This window comes from Salvia miltiorrhiza, chromosome 8 (genome assembly GCF_028751815.1).
Source record: "Salvia miltiorrhiza cultivar Shanhuang (shh) chromosome 8, IMPLAD_Smil_shh, whole genome shotgun sequence".
Taxonomy (NCBI): domain Eukaryota; kingdom Viridiplantae; phylum Streptophyta; class Magnoliopsida; order Lamiales; family Lamiaceae; genus Salvia; species Salvia miltiorrhiza.
In genome coordinates this window covers 33924498-33948395 of record NC_080394.1, presented here as the reverse complement: position 1 = coordinate 33948395, position 23898 = coordinate 33924498, and the positions used below count along the sequence as shown (strand labels likewise).

The following is a 23898-nucleotide window of genomic DNA, read 5'->3' as shown; positions in this document are numbered from 1 at the left end:
CTGAGCTTTAGAAGCAGGAAAGCATTTTGCCAGGAAAGCTCTACACAAATCCTCCCATCCAGTAATAGCACCTCTGTCCAAACTCTTGAACCACTCCTTCGCTCTGTCCCTGAGAGAGAATCCAAACATCTTCATTCTGATGGCATCTGGTGGCACTCCATTCTGCTTAATAGTGTCGCAGATATCTAGAAACTGAGTAATGTGAGCATGCGGGTTTTCGGAAGCCATTCCACTAAACTGTTCAGCTTGCACCATGTTTATCAATCCCGGCTTCAGCTCGAACGTGGTAGCTTGCACAGTTGGTCCCCATCTGCCTCCTTGAAATTGATCAACCCGAGGCTGATACATGTGATTCAGTGGTGGCTCTGGTGGAGGAGCCCGGTTGCGCCTGCTCTCCTCTCTCTCTTCATCTAGCTGCCTCTGAAGGTCTGTCACTGTTCGCGCTCACAAACTCGTATCGAGACGATCTACAACTTTTATTTCAGAACATTTTTCCAAATTCGAACTCAATAAACCTGCAAATTCCTTCAAAGTTCGAGTAAGAATAATGTTTCACAAGATAAAGCAAATTAAGCACAAAACAACTATCAAACACTCAATTTCCTAGAAAATTATCATCATATGAACATTAAAAACCATGAAAACATGAGTGTTATCAAGGCCCAAGAGAAAAACCCAACAAAAACCCGCAAGAATAGGCTTATTGTGTGTCTCCAGAAACTTGAAACTGCAGAAGCAACTCTAGTAGGAACAGCATGTAGAACTCTTGAAGAAACTCGTGTCGGTCTACACTATGACAACAACACATAGAGTTTAAACAAACTCTAACAATTGTACTTATACTAAATTATTTATTTACTGATTGTAATGTTACTCTAATTCATGCATTTTATGTCAGCATATAACGGTTGGATTTGATGTTGAAGATACTCAGGAATTTGCGAAATGGATACTTAGCGTTGGTAATGGTAATGTTGGAGCCAGTCTTGTTGATAGAGAAAATGATGTGAGATTATCAAGTGATATTCATATACAAAATGCAGTTAAACCAATTGCATCTATAGTAAAAAAAAAAAAATACTTATCCAAACATATTGCATACATCCTAGTTATAATTTGATATACTTTTTTATATACTTTTTTTTAATTATAATTTGAAATGTAATGTAAACTTAATTTCATTAATGATTTCATTTATTGTACCATTTATTTTAATTAAATATATTAATATTATTGCTTCCTAATATATTATTTAAGAGTTGTTAATACTCCATCCGTCCTAGTTAAGTTGATCAATTTATTTTCAGTACGAGATTTAAGAAATTGGTATTTTAAGTGTGTTTGGTAATAAAGTGAATAAGTGATTAGATGTTTCTTCGCTTATATTTATTTCATATAGAGAAATTGATCAAATTAATTGAAATGATTTAAAAAGAAATATTGATCAACTTAGTTGAAATTAAGAGAATATACCAAAATTCTAAAACTGTTACGCTAATTAAAGATTAATATTGATTGAATTTCGATGGATTAGCCACTAGTATACACATAGATGGAAAATAGTACAAATTGATGTGGTGAAATAGGATGAGTTTGTTAAAGATTATCATGAAAGAAAAGGAAAATTGTGAGCGTGACAAATGTTTTGCAAGTAAAGGCTGTCTTTGTCAATGAATACTGAACAACTTTAACCATGTGTTTCCAATGGGCCGTCTCATGAGAGTTAGTGCTATTGCCATAACCACGATATGATGATCACAAATTTGGACTATCTCCAAACGGACAACCTACACCAGACTTTCCAAAACTTTTATTATACATTTTACTGGTATATATGTACGTGGTGATTAGTTAGGTTTTATTTATTTAATCAATCTTTCATTAGATATTTTACGTGGCATAAGGTGGAATGAAACCAGCTTTAGTCTGTTCATGAATTAAATTAATGAAGGGGATAGGATAGAAGAAAGGGAAGGAATCTTCTATGTTTCAGATCTTTAATTGTTCAACCGAATAGATGGAGATTGAATTGCTAAATTTACAATTACAATAAATCGGACTTGCTAGAAGTAGTATTTAACTGAAATCGTTTGTGATTGTATAATTTAATTAAGGTGCTTTTTTCGCTCAAAAAAATAAAAATAATTAAAATAAATAAGGTGCTTTCAGTTTTCAAGGTTTAACGTAATTATAACATGTCAACTAGGAGATAATTTAGCTATATTTAGTCCCTTTAAAGGCAGCTAATTATTTATCCACTTGCGCTTTAAGTTCTTATCTCTTGATCTAATTATATAATTGCATTTTCTTCTAGACATATAATATCTAGAACTTTACTAATAATTGCTAATGCAATTCCACCGACTATGACAATTACAGCACAGAGCCATACAAATACAAAATAAGTATTGTATTTGAAAGTACGGACTAATTAATTAAAAGTGTGTTCTTTTTAGTTTTAAATTTATTATACTAATAAATAAGGAATAAATAAAGTTTTTCTTTTTAAATATCTCATTTTTTCTTTTATTTTCAATAAAAGAGAATTTTATTATTATTATTTATCCTTTTCGGTTTAAAAAGGAATAATATTATCACGCTAAAAATAAATGAATAGTATTGTTTTTAATTGAAGTAAAAATAAGGAATGGAAAAAGCTGAAATTTTATTTTATCAAAAATGAGGGGGAAAATAAGGAATTTAAAAAGAGAAAATTTATATAGCTCGTTTTCTAATGACAAATTTCAAACAAATAGAAATAGGAAACACCCAATTGAACCTACCGATGGAAAAGTTGAAAAACTTTCCAAACCAACGTACATCTGTGGCCCACACATCACAATTTGAGAGGGCCTTGGAATAGGTTGGTGGAGTGCGAAACAGGTGATCAAGAACTCGTTAGTATTTTCTTGCTCGGTTTGAATAAACGTAGATTAATAAATGCTCTTTGGGGAAAATAAATTGTAAGTTCATGTATATAGGAACACATAATAGTCTGGTTGAAATGTTGAATTGGCCCCTACCCATAAAAAATATTCAAAGCTTCAAACTTAGTAAGTACGTTATATGTAACCATATTATTAATTAATCAAACTGCAAACGAATCCCCAATGCTTGTTTGGTTTTATTTTCAAGACTTATTTTAAATTTTAAATAAACATACTATATTTTTGAGAGCTTGTTTTGAATAAAACTTTTATGTCTTTTTATCCTAAAGGCTTAATAAAAAATGTACATGCATATATTCCTCATGTTTATTTAAATTATGGGAGAAAAGAATAAATTAAAAATAATATACTCTCTTTTCAAACTTCACCAATCGAATTCAAAATTTTATTAATAATTTTGTCCATCGTAAAAATAAGATTAAAAACAATCGTGCTTTACTTGTCATGATTTTCCGCCTCGTATATATAGTCTTATAGCACATGGGATCTTCTATCCCACTATTTTGTGTGTACCACCGTATAGCACTCTTAATTTATTAATTTTTAATTATATTTTCTTCAATTTTAATTTATTATGCTTTAATATTATAAAAAGATACTCCCATAAAAGGGTTCACTCATCTAATTAGGGTTCACTCATCCAACAAGGGTTCAAGTGATGTTTATTTAGAGTATTGACTCTTTTTCCCATAAAAACAAACTTTAAAAAAAAAAAAATCCTATACTTTTATGATTTTAACTTAAGGATGTATTTTCTGGGATTGTACGTGTACATTTGCTATATTTTCAATGGGGCAAATGTCCTACCGCGCCACTGGGCCAAAAATATTTTTCGCACTTTTCATTTACCCCCTCAATTCTTAATATTTAGCTTTTCCACTGCAAGAGCCTTCAATTATTTTATTTTGTGTTCCCTTCTATATGCCATTATTAATTGCTCAACTTGAGGCCTCCCAGTCATATTTTTTTTGAAGGATATTTTAATTGTACAAATACATTTAGATAATGCTCCTAATTAAATGGTAGAGTTGAGACACCAAAATTTTTCTCTTTATTTTTCATAAATAGTTATTAATTCAAGTTTCACCAACATCATTATTTTAAAATTTTATGATATAATATGATATGTTACATATGTATTTATAATTGAAACTAAATCCATGTGTAAACAGATATTTCCAATTGCAGATGTGGTTTATATTTTATAAAGTTAAAATACTACTCATAATCAACTAATTCACTGCTATGTCACTGCCGGACTCACAGATCAAAACAAAAACATTATTACGTCAATGCTCTTCTATTATGTTTATATAAATATATCAATATGCGAAACGCTCAACATTTTGTACTCCAACTACTTGAAAATTACCTTGTATCTAATCTTTTAAGAAGATCTTTGTATCTAACCTTTTAAGAAGATATTTTTTCTAACTAATCTTTAAAAGAGAAGTTATAATTATAACTTTTTTCCTCCAATAACAAAATGATTAAAAGGTCGTCGATTAAATTTAGAAGATGGTGAAGAATAATCTATAAGAATTCTATAATTTTTATTGAGTGAAATGACAGATCGAGAAAACATAAAATTAAGTATTTGAAAGATAAAATGATCAAATAAGTGTAATATTAATAAATTTATCAAAACAATAGTAAATTATCTTTAATTATTTTTATCAATCTATTATATACCCTTGAATTACATGTAAACATGATCATCTATTGAATGGGTAGGAGTGATATATCTAGAAAAACACATTAGTTATTAATTGATTGCAAGTTACTTCGTCCGTCACAACTATCTTGAGATCTGTTTTTCTTAGTACGTGAATTAAGAAAATAGTGTTTTGTGTGTAGGTGAAAAAGTAAAAAAATAAATAAAATATAAATTTTTTGCCAAATAAAAAAATATTTTTCAAGATAGGTGAAACTCCTAAAAAAAATTGACTCGTGAGACGAGTTATAAACTTATAATGACAAAGTGTATATGCATCATACTACTGTGTCAATGTGTCGTATTAAGGAAATTTCCATTATAGACCCAACGGAAACTTTTTAAAAAATTGAAATTGGATGAAAGCACGAATACCTTGAATTTTTAATGACATAAAACAGACAATCATAAACTCGAGGTGGCTCCTTCAAAAGAATAAAAAATAATACTCCCTCCGTCCCTAAAATAACTTCCTCTTTTTCCATTTTGGGACGTCCCCCAAATAACTTCCTCTTTCTTTCCATTTTTGGAAACTACCCACCACTAATAATACTTTATTTATTCTTACTTTTCACTTTTCACCACTCCCAATACTAATTATAACACTTTTCACAACTTCCAATAATAATTATATCATTTTTTCTCCACTATCAATACATTTTACAACTTTTTATTAAAACACGTGCCGTCCCCAAAGAGGAAGCCATTTCAGGGACGGAGGGAGTAAGCAAAAAAATTGAGGTGGCACGTACGAAATATAATAAACAGTGTGAGAAATCATAAATTGGTACAATATCAGAATTTGATAGAGACCCCATAGACCATGAATTTGTCCAATCAATAATAATAATAATAATAGAAAAACAAAATTACTCGAAATAATAACAAATGGTGTTGATGTGATAAGATGTAAACGTTATTCTAATGTCCACAAAGCACTTTGCAGTTTTAAGTTACTCCAGTTTATTGCATTTAACGAGATTCGTCTCCTTCGGAAAATTTATTTTTCTTATTTTAGGATCGAATCCATCGAAAAAGAGCTCAACTGAAATTTAACAGAATAAGGAAACACAATTGCTTTTCTGCCCAACTCTCATCATCATTCTCCCTTCCGCTGCATTAAAGGTTTGTTTTTTTTTTTTTTTAAGTTCTCATCTTTCTCAATGTTTTTTTTCCCTTGCGATGGGGTACTAGATTCTCGTGTATGTTGACTAGTTTGTTTTGTTTTGAAGTCAAGATTTAGGGGTTTGCCTTTTTTTCGTTTTTTAAATACTATTTTCCTTTGATCTTATTATAGTAATATGTTGGTGATTGGTTTATGGAGGTCAACGTATGTAGTTTATGATATGAGTTAATCTGACATTGTTATACTCGCTCAAACTTCGCAGGAAGAAGGGAGAGAAGTTTGAGCGTAGCAGCTGAAAGCTAAAACTGCAATACTAGTACGATATTTTGGGTTTCTTTTTTTCTTACTTTGCATCTTGCTTTTGTTTTTCTATGATTTAATTCAGCCTTTCGGGGTTTTACCCCTTCTGCTTTGTTAAAAAAAAACTTTGTTAATATTAACACCGTTGTGCCTGTATATGTGTTTGTGTTTGTATGTGCGACATGTTCAGTGGTATAATTTGAGAGGATGGTGAAGATCTCAAGAGAATAATTGATATCCATTTAATCCAGTTATTGCATATTGATTTGAATTGTATTATTTGGCAAGATCAAGTTTGTAAATAAGAATCCTTTGCTTTTGTTTTCATTGTCATTTTGATATGTTTAGAATTGAGAATTTAAACAGAGGAAATTTAACTGTGGCTGGAAGCTGTTTTGTTTCTTGAAGTTTTCCAATCTGCTTTCCATTCAACCACATTGGCCGAATCTTCAAGAAGTTGGTGTGATAAACTCATTTTATTATATGAAATACCTATCTGTATTAAAGAAACTGAATCTTTTAGGAGATGAAATCTGCTGATGCCTATCCTGGATTGAATTGTTCTATTTAACAAATGTATTTGTCTTTTCTAGGGCACGAAAGAGCGGAATTTTGGAAGATACTGTGAAGGTGCATTCCTTTTCAGGAGCTCACGAGAGCATTTGACAACTGAAACTCTTCAGCATTATGCATGTCTGGCCCTGTGGCCACTGCGAGTAATGTTGAAAGAGGTCTCTCTATATCTAGTAGGACAAAGTCACTTGATTCCTCAATATCTAAGGAGAAAAGCCGCTTAAATGAATTGAATGGAGAGGTCTCTCATTCTTCATCAGAAACTAACAGCTTCAGAGCTGGAAAGATTTCATTGCGCAACGGAGAGTCTTATTCTGGATTCCTGCTTGGCAATGTACCAGAGGGGTCAGGGGATTATGTCTGGTCCGATGGTTGTAAATATGATGGTGAGTGGAGAAGTGGAATGAGGCATGGACATGGAAAACTTCAATGGCCATCTGGTGCCATTTACGAAGGTGAGTTTTCAGGTGGTTATATGCATGGTAATGGAACATATACTAGACCTGACAAAACAACCTACAAGGGTCGGTGGCGGTTGAATCTAAAGCATGGTTTGGGGTATCAAGATTTCCCGAACCGAGATGTGTTTGAAGGGTCATGGATTCAGGGTTCCCCAGAAGGACCTGGGAAGTACACTTGGGCTAATGGAAATGTGTATTTGGGAAATATGAAAGGGGGCAAAATGTCTGGTAAGGGAACACTTACTTGGACCAATGGTGATTCATATGAAGGCAACTGGTTGAACGGTATGATGCATGGATTTGGAGTATACACATGGGTTGATGGTGGTTGCTATGTTGGAACTTGGACACGGGGGCTGAAGGATGGCAAAGGTACATTTTATCCAAATGGCAGGAAGCTTCCCGCTAGTCAGCAGTTGTACCTTAATGCTTTGAGAAAACAAGGACTGCTGCCTGACCTTAGCAAACAGAATCAGGTTTCCAATATTCAGCATGAAACTGCAGTAGATATGGGAGGTGTTAAGGTTCGTTCGAGCCGAGCTTCTGTTGAGAATGCATCTGATAAACTCTCCAAGGGAGGCCTGCTAAATCTGGAACAATCTCACACCTCAAATGTGTCCCTTGAAAGGCGTTGGAGTCTTGAGGTATCCATTGAGAAAGTTTTAGGGCATGTGAGATCATCGAGTGTCTCTGATAGCATTCTGGAAGGTGAAGAAGATGAAGACTTGACTTCTCCAATCCTGGAAAGAGAATACATGCAAGGGGTACTGATCACCGAACTCATATTAAGCAACCGCTTTTCTCCATCCTCGAGAAGAGCAAAAAGACGGCAAAAGAAACTTGCAAGAGATATAAAGAGGCCAGGGGAACAAATTATCAAAGGCCATAGGAGTTACGATCTGATGTTAAGTTTGCAGCTCGGAATTAGGTAAGAATATATATTACCAACAGATTACTTTCATATTTTTCCTACAAATGTGTGCCAACTCAATTAATTTTCTCCAGATCATTACCACTTTTTTGTTCAAGTGATCAAGAATGGTTTTAATGCTTTCACAATTCTTCCTTAGTTGTTCTTGATTATGCAGTAAAATAATGTAGGTGTTTAGGTTGGATGATGACTTTGCTACTCCTACCTAAGTAACTTGTACCATTTTTAATTATTTATTTGTTCTTTTATTCATTTTATCTTTCCATGTGATCCCAGTTTTCGATGGCATGTACATAGTTGAAAAAACCGTGGCTTTGTTCCGCCCAGAACTCAAAACAAGTTATTGCTTTTGCTAATTTACTAGTCCACTGCTAAAACACCACACAGAAAATCTATCAGGCAGTCCAGGAATAACATATTTGTCGTACCTGCTTCTTGAGCTACTTTTTTATTTCTTAGTGATCATCCATAATTGCATCTGCATCTATCAGTGGAATCAAAGCCATCAAAATAAGATGAAGTGTTTGATCTCATTCTTGCATTTTCATAAAACCATAGATTGTTCAATCACATGGAATTCTAGAACTAATAATCCTTAGAGCTAGTTTTTCAGGCCTATGAAGTTTGGTTGATAATTTTGTACCTGTGAACTGATTGTTTTTCAGATTTCATTTGTTGACCAAACTGATTTCTGATTGTGTGCTTCGGCTACACCTGTCATTTATTTCTCCTTACTATTTTTCATTTTTCACTATCTTCTTGGTCTGTATCATAAATCAATACTTAAGAGCTATCACAATATGATCAGATATACTGTGGGTAAAATTACTCCCATACAAAGGCGAGAAGTCAGGACTGCTGATTTTGGTCCTCGTGCCAGCTTTTGGATGAATTTTCCTAAAGAGGGCTCACAATTGACACCTTCGCATCAGTCTGAGGATTTCAAGTGGAAAGATTATTGCCCTATGGTTTTCAGGTTTGTCCTGGAGCATCACACCCTTTTCACCTTATCAGCTGTTCGATGCCTATTTTCATGTTATGAATACTTGTGAGATTAGTGAAGTCTTTCAAATTTTTTATGTTCATCTTTTGATGCCTCCAGATTTTCACATGAGATGTTGCTTTCAGTTCTCTTGCTGTTTATTTTTTTTATTATTTTAATATTTGTGCCCTCATGTGGTTTCTTACCATTTGCATTTAAATGGGTTTATGAGTTGCTTCAACTGAAACTATTATTATAGGGTCTACTGGCTTACTGTTAATTTTCTCCTTTTACTTTGGTTTAGTCCCCATCAATGTTCTCCTTTTCCTATATAGGAATCTGAGAGAGATGTTTAGGATTGATGCTGCTGACTACATGATGTCAATATGTGGAAATGATGCCCTAAGAGAACTTTCTTCTCCAGGGAAGAGTGGCAGTGTTTTTTTCCTGTCTCAAGATGATCGTTTTATGATCAAAACACTGCGGAAATCTGAAGTTAAGGTTCAATCTCTGATCTGAAAACCTCTTATCTTCTTGCTTTGAATTTCTTAATACCTAATTCATATTCCATTTACTGAATGCCTTGACGTTTTGAAGTTTCATTATTATTTTTGTTTGGTTCCAAGGAGGCTGATTGGTGGAGAGATGTATAAGAACTGATTTCACAGATAGGATGTGTTCATTCAACTGATAGTCTGTTTTTAGACTCTTATATTACCCTGATAGGTAATTGGAGTAATTAGAATAAGGATGGCAAATATAAATAAAATTAGTCAATAAAGAGATGTAGAAACGAGAAGGCTAGAACATCTAACGGAAATCGTGGAGCTAAAAAAAATGGAGAAGTGTAAAGAAAGTTTTGTAATTGATATAGCCTTCTATATTAGCTAATAGGTTGAGTGTCATTCATATACAACATATTGATATTCTGCTTCTAGAGCTATTGTGACCAATGATCTCACTTGTAGGTTTTGCTGCGGATGCTCCCAAACTATCATCGTCACGTGCGCAGATATGATAACACCCTCATTAACAAAATTTTTTGGTCTTCACAGGATTAAACCTTCTAGTGGTCAAAAGGTAAGGGAGATTATGACTAATTTTCTCTGTATTATTGATATCCCAACATGACATCTTTATCTATTCTAATATCAAACTCCTGTATGATCTAGTCAGAACTAGAATAACCCTCCATGCGATGCACGGTAAAAGTTACAACTAAATATATATATACATATATATATATATATAACTAAATAAATAAAATCTAAATATGATAAATTCTAAATTATATATTGATTTAGTGTTTCTTAAAATAAATTATGCTAATATATAATATGCTATTATTTTATACAAATTTTTTATATAAAATAAATAGAAGTACATAATTAAAAAATTAAAACATAAATTAAGAATAGAAAATTCAAAATGTTTGAATTAAGGTTTATAGTTTCAAGGAAAATATTATTGCTTAAAAATATAAACTATTGAATATGTTAAAACTTTATATTATCATAACTTGTTTATTTTAAATCAATTTTTTACGTATCATATATCAAATTAAAAGTCTTTTAAAGATCTTTCATTCAAGACGTATATTACGTATTTTATTCAAACATAGTTAAATGAAAATGGAAAAAAATGTGGCCTATCTACAAAATGTTGTCTATTTAAAAGTGAATAAATTTAAAATTTAAATATTAGTGGTGGTTAATTGAGGGGCTAATGGATGGTTAATTTGATTTTCATGTATTGATTTTAAATTTTGCATGGATTATGACATTGATTTTTCCTTAATTTACAAAATTGCCATTGATTTCAAATTGGAAACTCCCTTTTTAATATAGTATAGATTGATAACTCAGATTTTCCAAGCTTAGACAGATGTTCCAATGCAACACCCCAATCTCACTAAATAAATGGAAAATTTGATATTTATATAGAAAACAGAAATACATCTATACTGGACATGAACTCCCCAACTTATTGATAGTACCATCAAAATCACTATTCTGCTTCGCTTGAGGTATAGTTTAGTTTCATGCTCAGTTATTGCCATAGAAACTATATATACAATGATGGATCCAAAATGTTTTAGATCACCAAAATGATTTTGTCCTTTGATTCTCCAATTCAGGGATCTGGGTTTATGTAATCAGTGACACTCAGTTTAAACTGGGAAAGGTGAGACATAATTTGGACCTTTCTTCCATTTATGTCTTCTAGGCCTTATCCCCAACTCATATATACAGCTGTGCCCAGTATATACAGGCCCCTTAAACAATTGGTTTTGCACTATAAGCACCTTTTAAGTGATAGATCTATTCTTCTGCAACACTTTCTTCAGGCAATTATTTCTGTGTTGGTTTGCTTTATCAACTTTCTCCGCTGTCTCAATATCATGCCAACCCTCCTTACTGCTTTGCAGTTTCGCTTTGTTGTAATGGGAAATATGTTCTGCACGGAGTTACGAATCCATCGAAGATTTGATCTAAAAGGTTCTTCATTGGGACGATCTGCTGACAAAGTTGAAATTGATGAGAATACTATACTTAAAGATCTGGATTTGAATTACTGTTTCTATTTGGAACCAACTTGGCGAGATGCACTTCTGCAGTAAGTGGGACATTATCCTTCTACTTGGTTTTCCTCTATTTCCATGCTGTGACCATCCCTCACTTATCACTATTCAAACTCCCTAGCCTTTTTTATGGTTATTATGGAACTCCATCTTTGATATATGTGGTATAAAATATTCACCAAGATATTACCATTTAGGTCCTAGTGATTTGGCTTATTCTTCCTCTCCAGTAAAGTAATTTTACCCAGAAAAATAAACGCATTATCCAATAAAATTTTGATCCTAATTCCAACTTTCTTGGCCTCTTTTTCATTGTATTCAGTGTAACAGAGAAACTAATTCTCAACTGTATAATGATTAAAAGCCTAAGTCTTGATTTTACTTGGCATATTGCTTGTATTTGGTATTTTCTCATGGTCAAATTTGTTTCTAGGTGAGTCTAGAGTAAACTTACCTAGCTTACTTGATAACACACTAGTTCTGCTCCTTGGTTCATCTGCATGCAGGCAAATAGAAATAGACAGCAAATTCTTGGAATCAGAGGACATAATGGATTACAGCCTGTTGCTCGGTGTCCATTATCGAGCACCACAACACCTACGCTCTCTAATGTCTTATAGCCAGCGCATCTCTGCAGATGGATTGGGGATCGTTGCTGAAGATGGTAAGTTCGGCATGTTCTCTGGAGTGATTCTACTTGTCTGCATCTTCAAATAGACAGTGGCATTAGTATTTGATTTTCTGCTTCTCGCTTTTAATTAAAATTCATGTGGAAAACTACCTTGAATAGGATACAGCAAGCCGATAAAAAAGGATACAGTTCCTGCATGTTGTATAAATCTTAATTCCAATATTCTAAGATCCCTGCCAAAAGCATAAAAATTACCATGCATATTCTGATGATGTTCTCGCTTTTGATGCTGATTAAAAACCTCAAGAGTCCATGGAAGATGAAATATCACCACAAGGCCTTGTTTTGGTCCCACGCGGTTCTGATGACAGTAGTGTGGTTGTGGGACCACATATTAGAGGCAACCGACTGCGAGCATCATCTTCAACTGGGGATGAGGAAGTAGATCTTCTTCTCCCTGGAACAGCAAGGTAATACCATGCAACTTGAGCATTTTAATATTTCAATCTTCACTAATTGTTTCTCATCAGGAAATCTTATAACTAGATTAGATGTCTTCGGTAAAGTCAATTTATTAAGGTTAATCTAGAAAGGTTACTTCCACTATCTCAATGCGGTGAGAAATTTATACATGTGAGGTTCCCCTAAGATGGAATGATGAAAATCATCTCACACTTTTCCAGATTTTACTGATCCTCAAGTCCGGTTTCATCAACATGGTGTTCTTAAAATATCGAGTAACTTAGCTCTTTAAAGCTGTTTGAGGAATTGGAGTTAAATGGAGTTTCAATGATAGGTAGGTAACTAATCTCATTCCACAGAAGTCTGTTTGACTTTGGATATTACAACTATAGTCCTAATATTGAAACCATAAAAACAAGATGGGTAAGCATTATACTTTTACAAACGATTGGAGCAATATTCTGCCATGCAGTCTTTCTCTGTCGTACTAAGAATTTTTGTGGTCATTTAACAGGCTCCAGATCCAACTTGGAGTGAATATGCCAGCAAGAGCCGAGAAACTTCATGGGGATGATGCTATTGCTAGGGAGGCATTCGACGAGGTTTATGATGTGGTCTTATATTTGGGCATTATCGACATCCTGCAAGAGTACAATATAACTAAAAAGATAGAACATGCCTACAAATCCATGCAATTTGATTCAGTGAAGATCTCGGCTGTTGATCCCACATTCTACTCAGAACGCTTTCTGGAATTCATTCAAAAGGTGTTTCCATCAAATGGTGTCTCGGGTTAGAAGACCCGACTGATCTCACTCTCATTTTGTCCAGTGAAGACAACCAAGTTTTCCAACCATAAACATAAAAACTGCCAGTGGAATCCATTTTTGCTGGCTGAAAATTTGTGGATCTTGTACTATTTGTATGTAATGAGGTTGAGCAGAGTTGATTTATCTGTTTCCGAGTTCATGCATAAACTCTGTAATTTTGTTCTTGTATTCTATGACTTTCCTTAGTAAATAAACACTATTTAATTTGTCCAATTTCAATCATCCCAACTACTTCGCAGTAGATAGCATGCAAATATAGGTGTGCTAGATTCAATGTTGATTCGAGCCGTGCTGGAATGGATGATAATATTTTGTTGTCAACATTTGTGATATACACCTAATATTATGGGAGTCTACCTTAAAGTTGTACTTCAACTTTCTAGAAGTAATTGTATATTTTAATCTTTGCATTCTTGTATTGTTTTCTTATTCTTTAGTGTTTGAATGACGTGAATTTTGCAGTTGCTCACGTTTAAATAAAAGAGATGCAATTTTATCATGGTTTTAAAGTAGTGGGCCAGTTTATTCCTACTTTTTAAGAACATGATCTCAATCAACATTCTACACGTTATAACATACTTCCTTTTTTGTTAAATCAAATGATTGAATTGAATTTTAATTCAAATACATACATGAATATATAAATAAATAAATAATTATATCTTTATATTATATGAAAGAGCAGTTTCTAAAGGCTATTTTTTTGGCGCCTAGTTTTAGGAGTTATTTCTGATAATAAAGTTGAGCAATTTCTTCTTCCATCCATTGAGGGAACGTGATGAAGTTTGTAATATGATGAATAGCATATAAGTTGTTGGGGTCCTTTGATGAAGCTTGAGAAGATGAAGGATTAACTTGCAAATTCTGAGTTAGTTAGTTAGTTGGTTTAATAAGCTTTTCAGCTTATAATCTCGGCCGTCCATCAAGTTCAGAGAGTGATCCAAGAAAGCTGCATATATACGCATTGTATATCTCCCAAAAGAGGATGATGCTTCTCTATGATTCTATTATTGTAATTCTACTTGGTGAGATAGAAAGAAAGAGGGGAGAGAAAGTTTGTTCTTGAGAGCTGAGAGTTGAGATTGAGCTTGAAGCTCTTGTACTGTAACATTCCATTCTCCGATTTGCATTAATAGAATTTGGCTGCTCTTCTCTGTGGATGTAGGCATTATATGCTGAACCACGTAAATCTGTTCTTCATTTTTTGGTTGATCTGTTTTTATCATTATTCAATTGTTGATTGAAATCTACAATTGGCGCCGTCTGCCGGAATCGAATTCACAACATTTCTGTTGATTCTCTGCGACGAGCATATTGCATTTATTTTGCAGAGGAGTTTTGTTTTGGTTCAAGAAAACGAAGTGATCAGCTCAGTGAAGGATGAATCCATCCAAGTTCGAGATGGAGAAGTTTAATGGTAAAAATGATTTTTCCTTATGGAAAATCAAGATGCGTGCGATCTTGATACAACAGGGACTTCTTGAAGCCATTTCTGGAGAAGAAAAATCGAAGACGAAGGAGGAATCGAATTCGAGCACAAAGCTGAGCAAAGAGGAAATTGATCACAGGGCGCACAGTGTGATAATTATTTGCCTCGGTGACAAGGTTCTTCGCGAAGTTGCGAAGGAAACATCGGCGGCTGTAGTGTGGAAGAAGCTAGAGTCATTGTACATGACAAAATCCCTTGCCAATAGACTGTACATGAAGCAGCGTCTATATTCCATGAGGTTTTATGAAGATAAGTCAATAGAAGATCAAATAGAGGAATTTAACAAATCTGTGGATGATCTTGAAAGTATAGATTAACAGATTAAGGATGAGGATAAGGCTATTTTGCTTCTAAATGCCTTGCCCAAAAGCTATGATCATGTGAGAGATGTTATTGTCTTTGGAAGGGAAGAGAGTATTTCTCTTGAAGAAGTTCAAAATGCCCTTCGAGCTAAAGAGCTTCAGAAATCTAATGAAGGAAAGAAGGAGGCATTTTCTGAAAGTCTCAATATCAAGAAGTATAAAGGAAAGGGTAAGAAAGCTAATGATGATTATCAGAAAAAGGCCAAGCCGAAGGGAAAAGATTATGGTACTAAGGATGATAGAAAATGTTTTGAATGTGGAAATGCTGGACATCTGAAAAAGAACTGCTTCATATGGAAAAAGAAACAAAATGAATTAAAGCGTGCTACAAACACAACTGACAACATTCAAAAACAGAAGAAGCAAAAGCACTTAATATCATGCAAAAGGATCCTCAAAATGGCTGGATATTGGATTCAGCCTGCACCTTCCATATGTGCTCAAATAAAAGCTTATTCAGTTAGTTGGAATTGGGAGAACAAGGGTCAGTATTGTTGGGAAATAACCAGGTATGTCATGTTAAAAGCATAGGAAGTATCAAGTTCAAGATGCATGATGGTTGTATAAGAACTATAAAAGATATTAGATACATTCTTGATATTAAGAGAAATCTAATATCACTTGGTTTATTGGAGAAAAATGGGTGTTGTTGGGGATCTGATGATGGACAGTTGCTTGTTAAGAAAGATGAAAAATTAATCATGAGAGCTCATAGAAAACATAGTTTGTATTATCTTGATGCTGAGGTGTTGGTGGGAGAATCTAATTCAGGCATTAAAAATGACTCTATGGCATGACACACAAGGCTGGGACATATTGGAGAAAAGGGACTAAAGGAGTTGGCGAAGAAACAGATTATATCAGTCCCACCAGACTTGAAACTGGATCACTGTGAGATTTGTCAACTGGGAAAATGAACTAAACTTCCCTATCCCAAAGGAAACCATATATCAAAGTCTCCACTCGATTATGCTCATGCTGATTTGTGGGGCCTTTCTAGCACTACTACTATAGGAGGGGCAAAGTATTTTTTCTCCATAATAGATGACTTCAGCAGAAAAGTGTGGGTATATCTCTTGAAACAAAAATCAGACACTTTTACTTGTTTCAGGAATTGGTGTGTAGAAATGGAAAATCAGAAGGAGAAGAAGCTGAAATTTTTAAGAACTGACAATGGACTAGAATTTTTGTAAGCAGAGTTTGATAAATACTACAAGAAGAAGGGCATCAAGAGACATAAGAGTGTTCCACCTAACCCTAGGGGTAGTGGAAAGAATGAACAGGACTCGCTTGGAGAGAATGAGATGCATGCTTATTAGCTCAGGCCTGCCAGAAAAATTATGGGGAGAAGCTGTCTCAACCGCAGCTTATTTGGTGAACAAATGTCCTTCTTCTGCAGTGGAGTTTAATACTCCAGAAGAGTTCTGGAGAGAGCACATTTCAGATTATTCTCTGCTGAAACCTTTTGGATGTTTAGCTTATGTTCACATTAAACAGAACGAGCTAGCTCCAAGAGCACTGAGATGCATTATGCTTGGATACCCCAGTGAGTTAAAGAGTATAAACTTTGGTGCATTGAGCCTGGAGAAAACAAGATCATAATGAGCAGAGATGTAGTTTTCAAGGAAGATATTATGCCACTTAACAAAGAAAGAGTGTTTTTGCAGAATCAGAAAGAAGCTCAAGTAGAAGCAAAGGAAAATGAGACATGAATTAAGGTGGAGCTCCGGGAAGATCAACAAATCTCACCAACTAGTTCACAAGAAGATGAACTGCAGATTGAAGATAATGATGAGCTAAAGGATTATTTGCTTGCTAGAGATAGGCAGAGAAGAGAGATAAAGCCTCCAAGCAGATTTGGGAATGCAGATATGATTGCATATGCGTTCAACATAGCAGAAGATCTTGAGTATCAAGAGCCCAACACCTATAAGGAAGCTATGAACAACAAAGATAGAGATAGTTGAGAGAAGGCTATGAAGGAAGAGTTGGATTCACTATCAAGAAATCAAACTTCGGTACTGGTTGATAGGCCCACACATCAAAAACCTGTTGGATGTAAGTGGATCTTCAAAAGAAAGTTTGAGATGGTGAATGGAAAAAAACAGATCAGGTTTAAGGCTAGACTTGTAGCCAAAGGATACACACAGAAGGAGAGGATAGATTTCAATGAAATCTTTTCTCCTATGGTGAAGTACTGTTCCATAAGACTACTCCCATCACTAGTAACTCAGCAGGATATGTTCTTAGAGCAGTTGGATGTCAAGACTCAAGACTGCTTTTATGAATGGAAGCCTAAAGGAAACAATTTTTATGGAACAACCTGAAGGCTATTCTGTACCAGGGCAGGAAGGGAAAGTTTGTTTGCTTAAAAGATCATTATATGGTCTAAAACAAAGTTCAAGGCAATGATACATAAGATTTGATGAATTTATGCTAAGTTCTGGATTTCAGAGGTCAAGACATGATAGTTGTGTGTATTTGAAAAATGATGGGAAAAAGACAGTTGTATATCTACTCCTATATATGGATGACATGTTGATAGCAAGCAAGAGTATGAAGGAAATACTGATACTGAAGGAATAGTTGAAATCAGTGTTTGAAATGAACGAGTTGGGTTATGCAAGGAGAATCCTTGGGCCATATTATTAGAGATCAGAGCAAAGGAAGATTGTGTCTTATTCAAAGTGATTATGCTTTGAAGGTCATAAAGAAGTTCAAAATGCATGAAGCAAAGTCTCTGGTCATACCTATTTCATAGCAGATTAAGCTCAGTATAGCTCAATGTCCAAATACTGATGCAGGAAAGAAGGAGATGTATAATGTGCCTTATTCAAATGCAGTGGGCAGTGTGATGTATATGATGATATGCACTAGGCCTGATCTTGCATATGCTATCAGTGTGTTGAGTAGATTCATGTCTAATCCGGGAAAGACACATTGGGAAGCTCTAAAATGTGTTCTGAGATACATAAGAGGAACTTATGAGTGTGGTTTGGTGTTTGAAAAACAACCAGATTACAAAGGTAATCTATTGTTGGGCTATGTGGATGCAAATTATGTTGCAAATATTGATTGCAAGAGGAGCCAAACAGGATACATTTTCACTTTATATGGAACAACTATCAGCTGGAAATCAATGCTACAATCTGTGATGGTCATGACAGAGGCTGTGAAAGAAGGGATTTGGCTGAAAGGTATACTTTCTGACTTTGGAATTTTTCAGAAGAAGGATGAGATATTCTGTGACAATCAGAGAGCTTTACATCTTGCTAAACATCAAGTTTTTCATGAGCGTTCAAAACATATAGATGTGAGGAATCATTTTGTAAGAGATCTTGTGAATAAAGGCTTGGTGGAGATGTTGAAAGTTCCAAACTGAGGATAATGCTGCAGATGCTTTGACAAAAGCAGTCACTAGAGTTAAGTTCAAACATTGTTTCAATATGGTGAATGTACTGTGAAGGCTGGATGTTTGACAAGAGTAGTTGAGCAGCTTCTATCTATCAAGGTGAAGATTGTAATATGATGATAGTATAAGCTGTTGGGGTCCTCTAATGAAGCTTGAGAAGATGAAGGACTAACTTGCAAATTCTGAGTTAGTTAGTTAGTTGGTTTAATAAGCTTTTCAACTTATAATCTTGGCCGTCCATCAAGTTCAGAGAGTGATTCAAGAAAGCTGCATATATACGCATTGTAATAGGGATGTCAAAAAAGTCCGAAATCGACGGGTCGACCCGAATAGACCGATAAAAAAGGTGGATTAGGGCTGAAAATTTTTAGCCCGAAAAAAATTTAGCCCGAATGGCTTGAACCGAAAATAGCTCGAGCCCGATAGGGTTGGCCCGAAAACCGAGTGGGTTGGCTCGATTAACCAAACACTTTCTTAATAATTGATTTCTAAACTTTAATACTTTACTTTTTAATTTGATAATAACATTTTGATGCTTGTATAATATGTTTTGATTTTTTCTAACGATTAATAATAAATATTTATGATATAAAAGTCAAAGAAAGATAGTAATTTTATTATATATAGAATTTTTAACGGAAACAAAATTAAAATTAGATATTATGTAAATTTACATTAAAATAACACTAATTTTTGTATTTAAAATAAGGCGAAATGTTTTGATTTAAAAAGCACGACATATTTTAATTACAATAATATGATTATCCATATAAAAAATTATACATATAAAACAATCGTAAATTTGTAGGCCCGAACGGGCTAGCCCGAAACCGAGTGGGTTAGGGTTAAGGTCAAAAAATTTTAGCCCGAAAAAATAAAAAAACCGACTAGCCCGAACCGAAAATAACCCAAAACCGAGTGGGTTGGCCCGATTGACATCCCTAATTGTATATTTCCCAAAAGAGGATGCTGCTTGTCTATGATTATATTCTTGTAATTCTACTGGTGAGATAGAAAGAAAGAGGGGAGAGAAAAGTTTGTTCTTGAGAGCTGAGAGTTGAGATTGAGCTTGAAGCTCTTGTATTGTAACATTCCATTCTCCAATTTGCATTAATAGAATTTGGTTGTTCTTCTCCGTGGATGTAGGCATTATATGCTGAACCACGTAAAACTGTTCTTCGTTTTTTGGTTGATCTGTTTTTATCATTCTTCAATTGTTGATTGAAATCTACAAAGTTTTTTTTTCTAACGAAAACATGGAGCAACTTTTTTATATGTATGTTCTCATGTGATAAGAATTTAGTAATTTAACCCCTCTATCAGTTTTTCTCTAAACTCCTCATTTGTTCTCTATCCATATGGCCCTCTCAAATTTTGCAAGGATATCTTCACAACCTCCTAAGTGATTATCTCAAAAATCTTTCAATCTCAAAATTTATACTTTTCAGTAGAATCAATCAACGCGTTTCGGAGATAGACGAGCTAGCCCATGAGTTCAACTAAAAAAATGAGGTTCGACAAAAATAACGAGGACAAAGAATACCCTAATACGCTGAGGATCGAAGGCGTTGAGGGAATCGAGTCGTTGTTTCCATTTCAGGCCATGACCTTCAATACTACTATTATCGATGGTTATAGTTTGGTTGGAAGGGCGCGCCATGGTCAGGTTGGAGGAATTTCGTATGCTGATACTTAGATCCTGCAATTTATTTTTAGAATTAAAATTTTGATATCTGTTATGTATACATAGGGAGGACTTTCTTGTCCTTCTTACATCTTAGGATTTGATTTATAATTGTGGCTTCTTATATTTTCTTGTGAATTTGGGTTGAAACGATTGCAATTTCTCATGTATGCTAAAGCATTCAGAATTCAGCTTTCAATGTGAAATGTGTGGTGCGATGTTTGCCCATGATAATTTGGAACTACTTGTTTTATGGTCAGTTAAAATCTTTACATATAACGATTTTCATATCTTTACAAGAGTGGAACACTGGGGATTGAAGTGGAAGACCATTGATAAAGATATTGTCGTAAATTATATCTTCCAAGTGAACTGGTAATATTTCCCAAATAAGACACACAATCATCTCTTAGTTTGTTGAATCTAATAGTTTTTATATTCATGTAGTTTGGCCAAACAATTTGATGTAACTGATATAATCCCATAACTTCACATATTTTTAATTATTTATCAAAATTTCCATTCTATATATGGCAGACTAAGGTGTCATATGTAGTGTAAATAAAAGTATTTCTACACATCATGGATTTAGGGGTTTTTTTTTTCTTTCAATTTTTGACACTAAATTTCTCATATTCGACAATATTTTTTTGTCAATTCTTAGACCAAATTTGTGAAATCATTATCTTAGTTTGTATTTTTGATTGATTTTAGTATGTATTTTCTTACATCGATTGACAAATTTCTCGCATTACAACAATTTTGTGTCTGAATCGTAACCCTTCACACAATCACATTAGCTAAGCTCTTTGAGAAAAGCTAAGAAAATTTGTCAGGCTGGAAATATTGTTGAACAAGCAAAGGAAATATCATTTCTAGCATGTTCTTATTTTTCATATCTTTGCATATCAAATGACATATTTATGGTTGCAGACTATAGCCCAATTCAAACGTAGTTGGTGTTTGTAGGCAAACCGAAGGTGTTGCTGGCTTACTCTATAGTCCTCAAGGTGTGTGCCATATTACATAACAGTAAATTTGGATAAAGTACGGTATTGTGAGCTATTTATTTTAGTTTGTTTTGTTGATATGCTTTTCAAATGCGATAATAGAAATAATTTGGTTTATGCATAATTGCACAAATGAAGATATAGCTGGCAATTGCAAAAATATTTGTAGTTATGATTGGTGGGAGGTAAGTTATTATTAAATAAATCTAATTTTGCAATAGTTTGATCATGTGGAGATGAATCTTGATTTGGGTTTATTCTATTTGTTAATATACATGGCTAGGCCAGCCTACTCCAAGCATGTTTGCATTAACCAAGGCAAGAGTTGAAGATGATGAGGCTTCTTAATATCTACTTGCATAATGTTTGTAAATATATTTGAAAAATATTGTGATTAGTCCTTTGAGACTCATTCTTTCTTGCAATATCTTGAAATAATATTTTGGTTGAAAAATATATCTATGATAAACCGATTTTTATAACTATTGTCTATCTTTAGAAGAGTATATCTTGAATTCTTTTTAGTTGAAATTACATGTGATTTAATATCAAAGATTTAAAGATACATCTTCAACATTTTGATATTTCAAGGGATTTTGATTTTATTTGCTCTCACGCTATATCCATCTAAGATCTCTAATGGCTGCAAACAACGCCCAATCTGCCCATTGAAATAAATTTAGTACCTAAATTTACTACAAACATGTGTACTTATTAAAAGTACTGAACGTATAAACACAAACTTATAAAAACAAGTTACAGTTATGTGTCGACAAAAGTGTTACTAACAAAGTAAATAACAATTTCGAAAATTAAATGACACTAGAAATAGTTTGTGTAGATTTATCAAATTAACTTGCCTTAATGGAGTTAAACCACTATGATAAAAATGATGAAAACATATATTTCTATGTGTTTAAGATCAATATGATGTCAATTTATAGGAAAATGTGTGCTTAGTTAATTTGAGTGTAACCGAGAACTTGTATTGTTGTTTGAGTGAATTTTCAGGAACATTGAAGCTTAATTTGGAAAAATTATCTAAATGGAAGTTGAAGTTCATCTCAATATAAATTTGTGGCAGCAAACGAATCGAAAATCAAATCTCGGACGAGAGAGAACGAGCCGAAATAAAATCACTGCGCAAAGCTAAAAAACGCACGCGGCCCAGACGTGCAGCCACGTGGTTGGCCGAATTTTGTTGTTTTGGACGCGCGCTGTTAGGTCCGGAGGGTCTCTGTAGTGCCCCAATTTTATTTTTAACTACAAAAAATTCTCTTCTTTAATTCTTTTCAATAATTAAATTTTAAGTCTTATAAGTCGCGCCTAGATATTTCAAGCATTTATTATTATTATTATTATTATTATTATTATTATTATTATTATTATTATTATTATTATTATTATTATTATTATTATTATTATTATTATTATTATTATTATTATTATTATTATTATTATGTTAAAAGTTACTACATATTTAAGCCCAAACAATTATATTTTTATTTCAACCCAATTCTTTCATGGAGCCCATTGCTCGAGCCCAAAGTAATTTTTTCTCTAGAATTTTCAGCACCAAATGATTGGAAACCCTAATTCACCTTTCCTTCTTAATAATATTAATATTATGGAAAGATTTTTCTTGCCAAAAATAAACCTTCAACCTCTTGTATAAAAAGCAGCCTTGGTAGTCCTTTACCACACACTTAATTTAATCATCGAGCTCTCTGAGTGAGGTAAACCTCCTATTCTTTTATTTATGCTTTTCTCTGTATGTTTTTCCTTCCTTCCTTCATTTTTTTCATTTTCGTCGAGGAAGACGCTGCCACTTCTTTTTCTATGCTATACGCATCATATCAGTAGTACTATCCAAATGTTTTTAATAAAGTTGTCAGATCTCTTTTCACTGCATTGTTCCTTTAGTTTACATAAGTTTATACATATATATCTTATGTATACGTAAGCAAGTGTAAGGACATGCCTTTTCTTTTATGTCTTTGTCTATAAAGTTAAACCCCCCATTTTTTTTGAAGTATACATATTGTTATTATTAAAATAAAATTTTATAAAAGGGGAAAAAGAAAAAAAGAACCTAAACCCTTGAAAGCACAGAAAAGCAGACTAAGGGCCGAGCATCGTTAAAACCTCAAGAAGAGGAAAAAGAGTACTCATCTAAAAAAGAAGAAAAGCATGGAGAGCTGAGTTAGGACTATTTCAGAAACTCCGGCCGAACCATTGCTCCTAAACAGTCCCGGCTCTCCAGTACAGAGCAAAAACAAGCAAAAACAGTAAAACCAAAGAGCAGAAAAGTAAAACAAAACCCAGGCGTCAACCTTCTCACCCACCACCCTAATGTAATAAGAACTAGAACCAAAAAAGAGAAGATCCCTGCAAACGAAGCC

At 33.7% G+C, this 23898-nt stretch overlaps 1 protein-coding gene across 1 annotated transcript; it reads left to right on the top strand.

Annotated features, from left to right (window-relative positions):
* Positions 1–5557: 5557 nt before the first annotated feature.
* LOC130997847 (phosphatidylinositol 4-phosphate 5-kinase 9-like) lies at positions 5558–13752 on the top strand. Its single transcript, XM_057923276.1, is given in 10 exon segments — positions 5558–5787; positions 6682–8050; positions 8862–9029; positions 9371–9536; positions 10004–10066; positions 10068–10115; positions 11464–11651; positions 12123–12280; positions 12555–12717; positions 13224–13752. Coding segments are annotated over 9 exon segments (2508 nt in total). The 5' UTR covers positions 5558–5787; positions 6682–6779; the 3' UTR covers positions 13507–13752.
* Positions 13753–23898: the final 10146 nt, after the last annotated feature.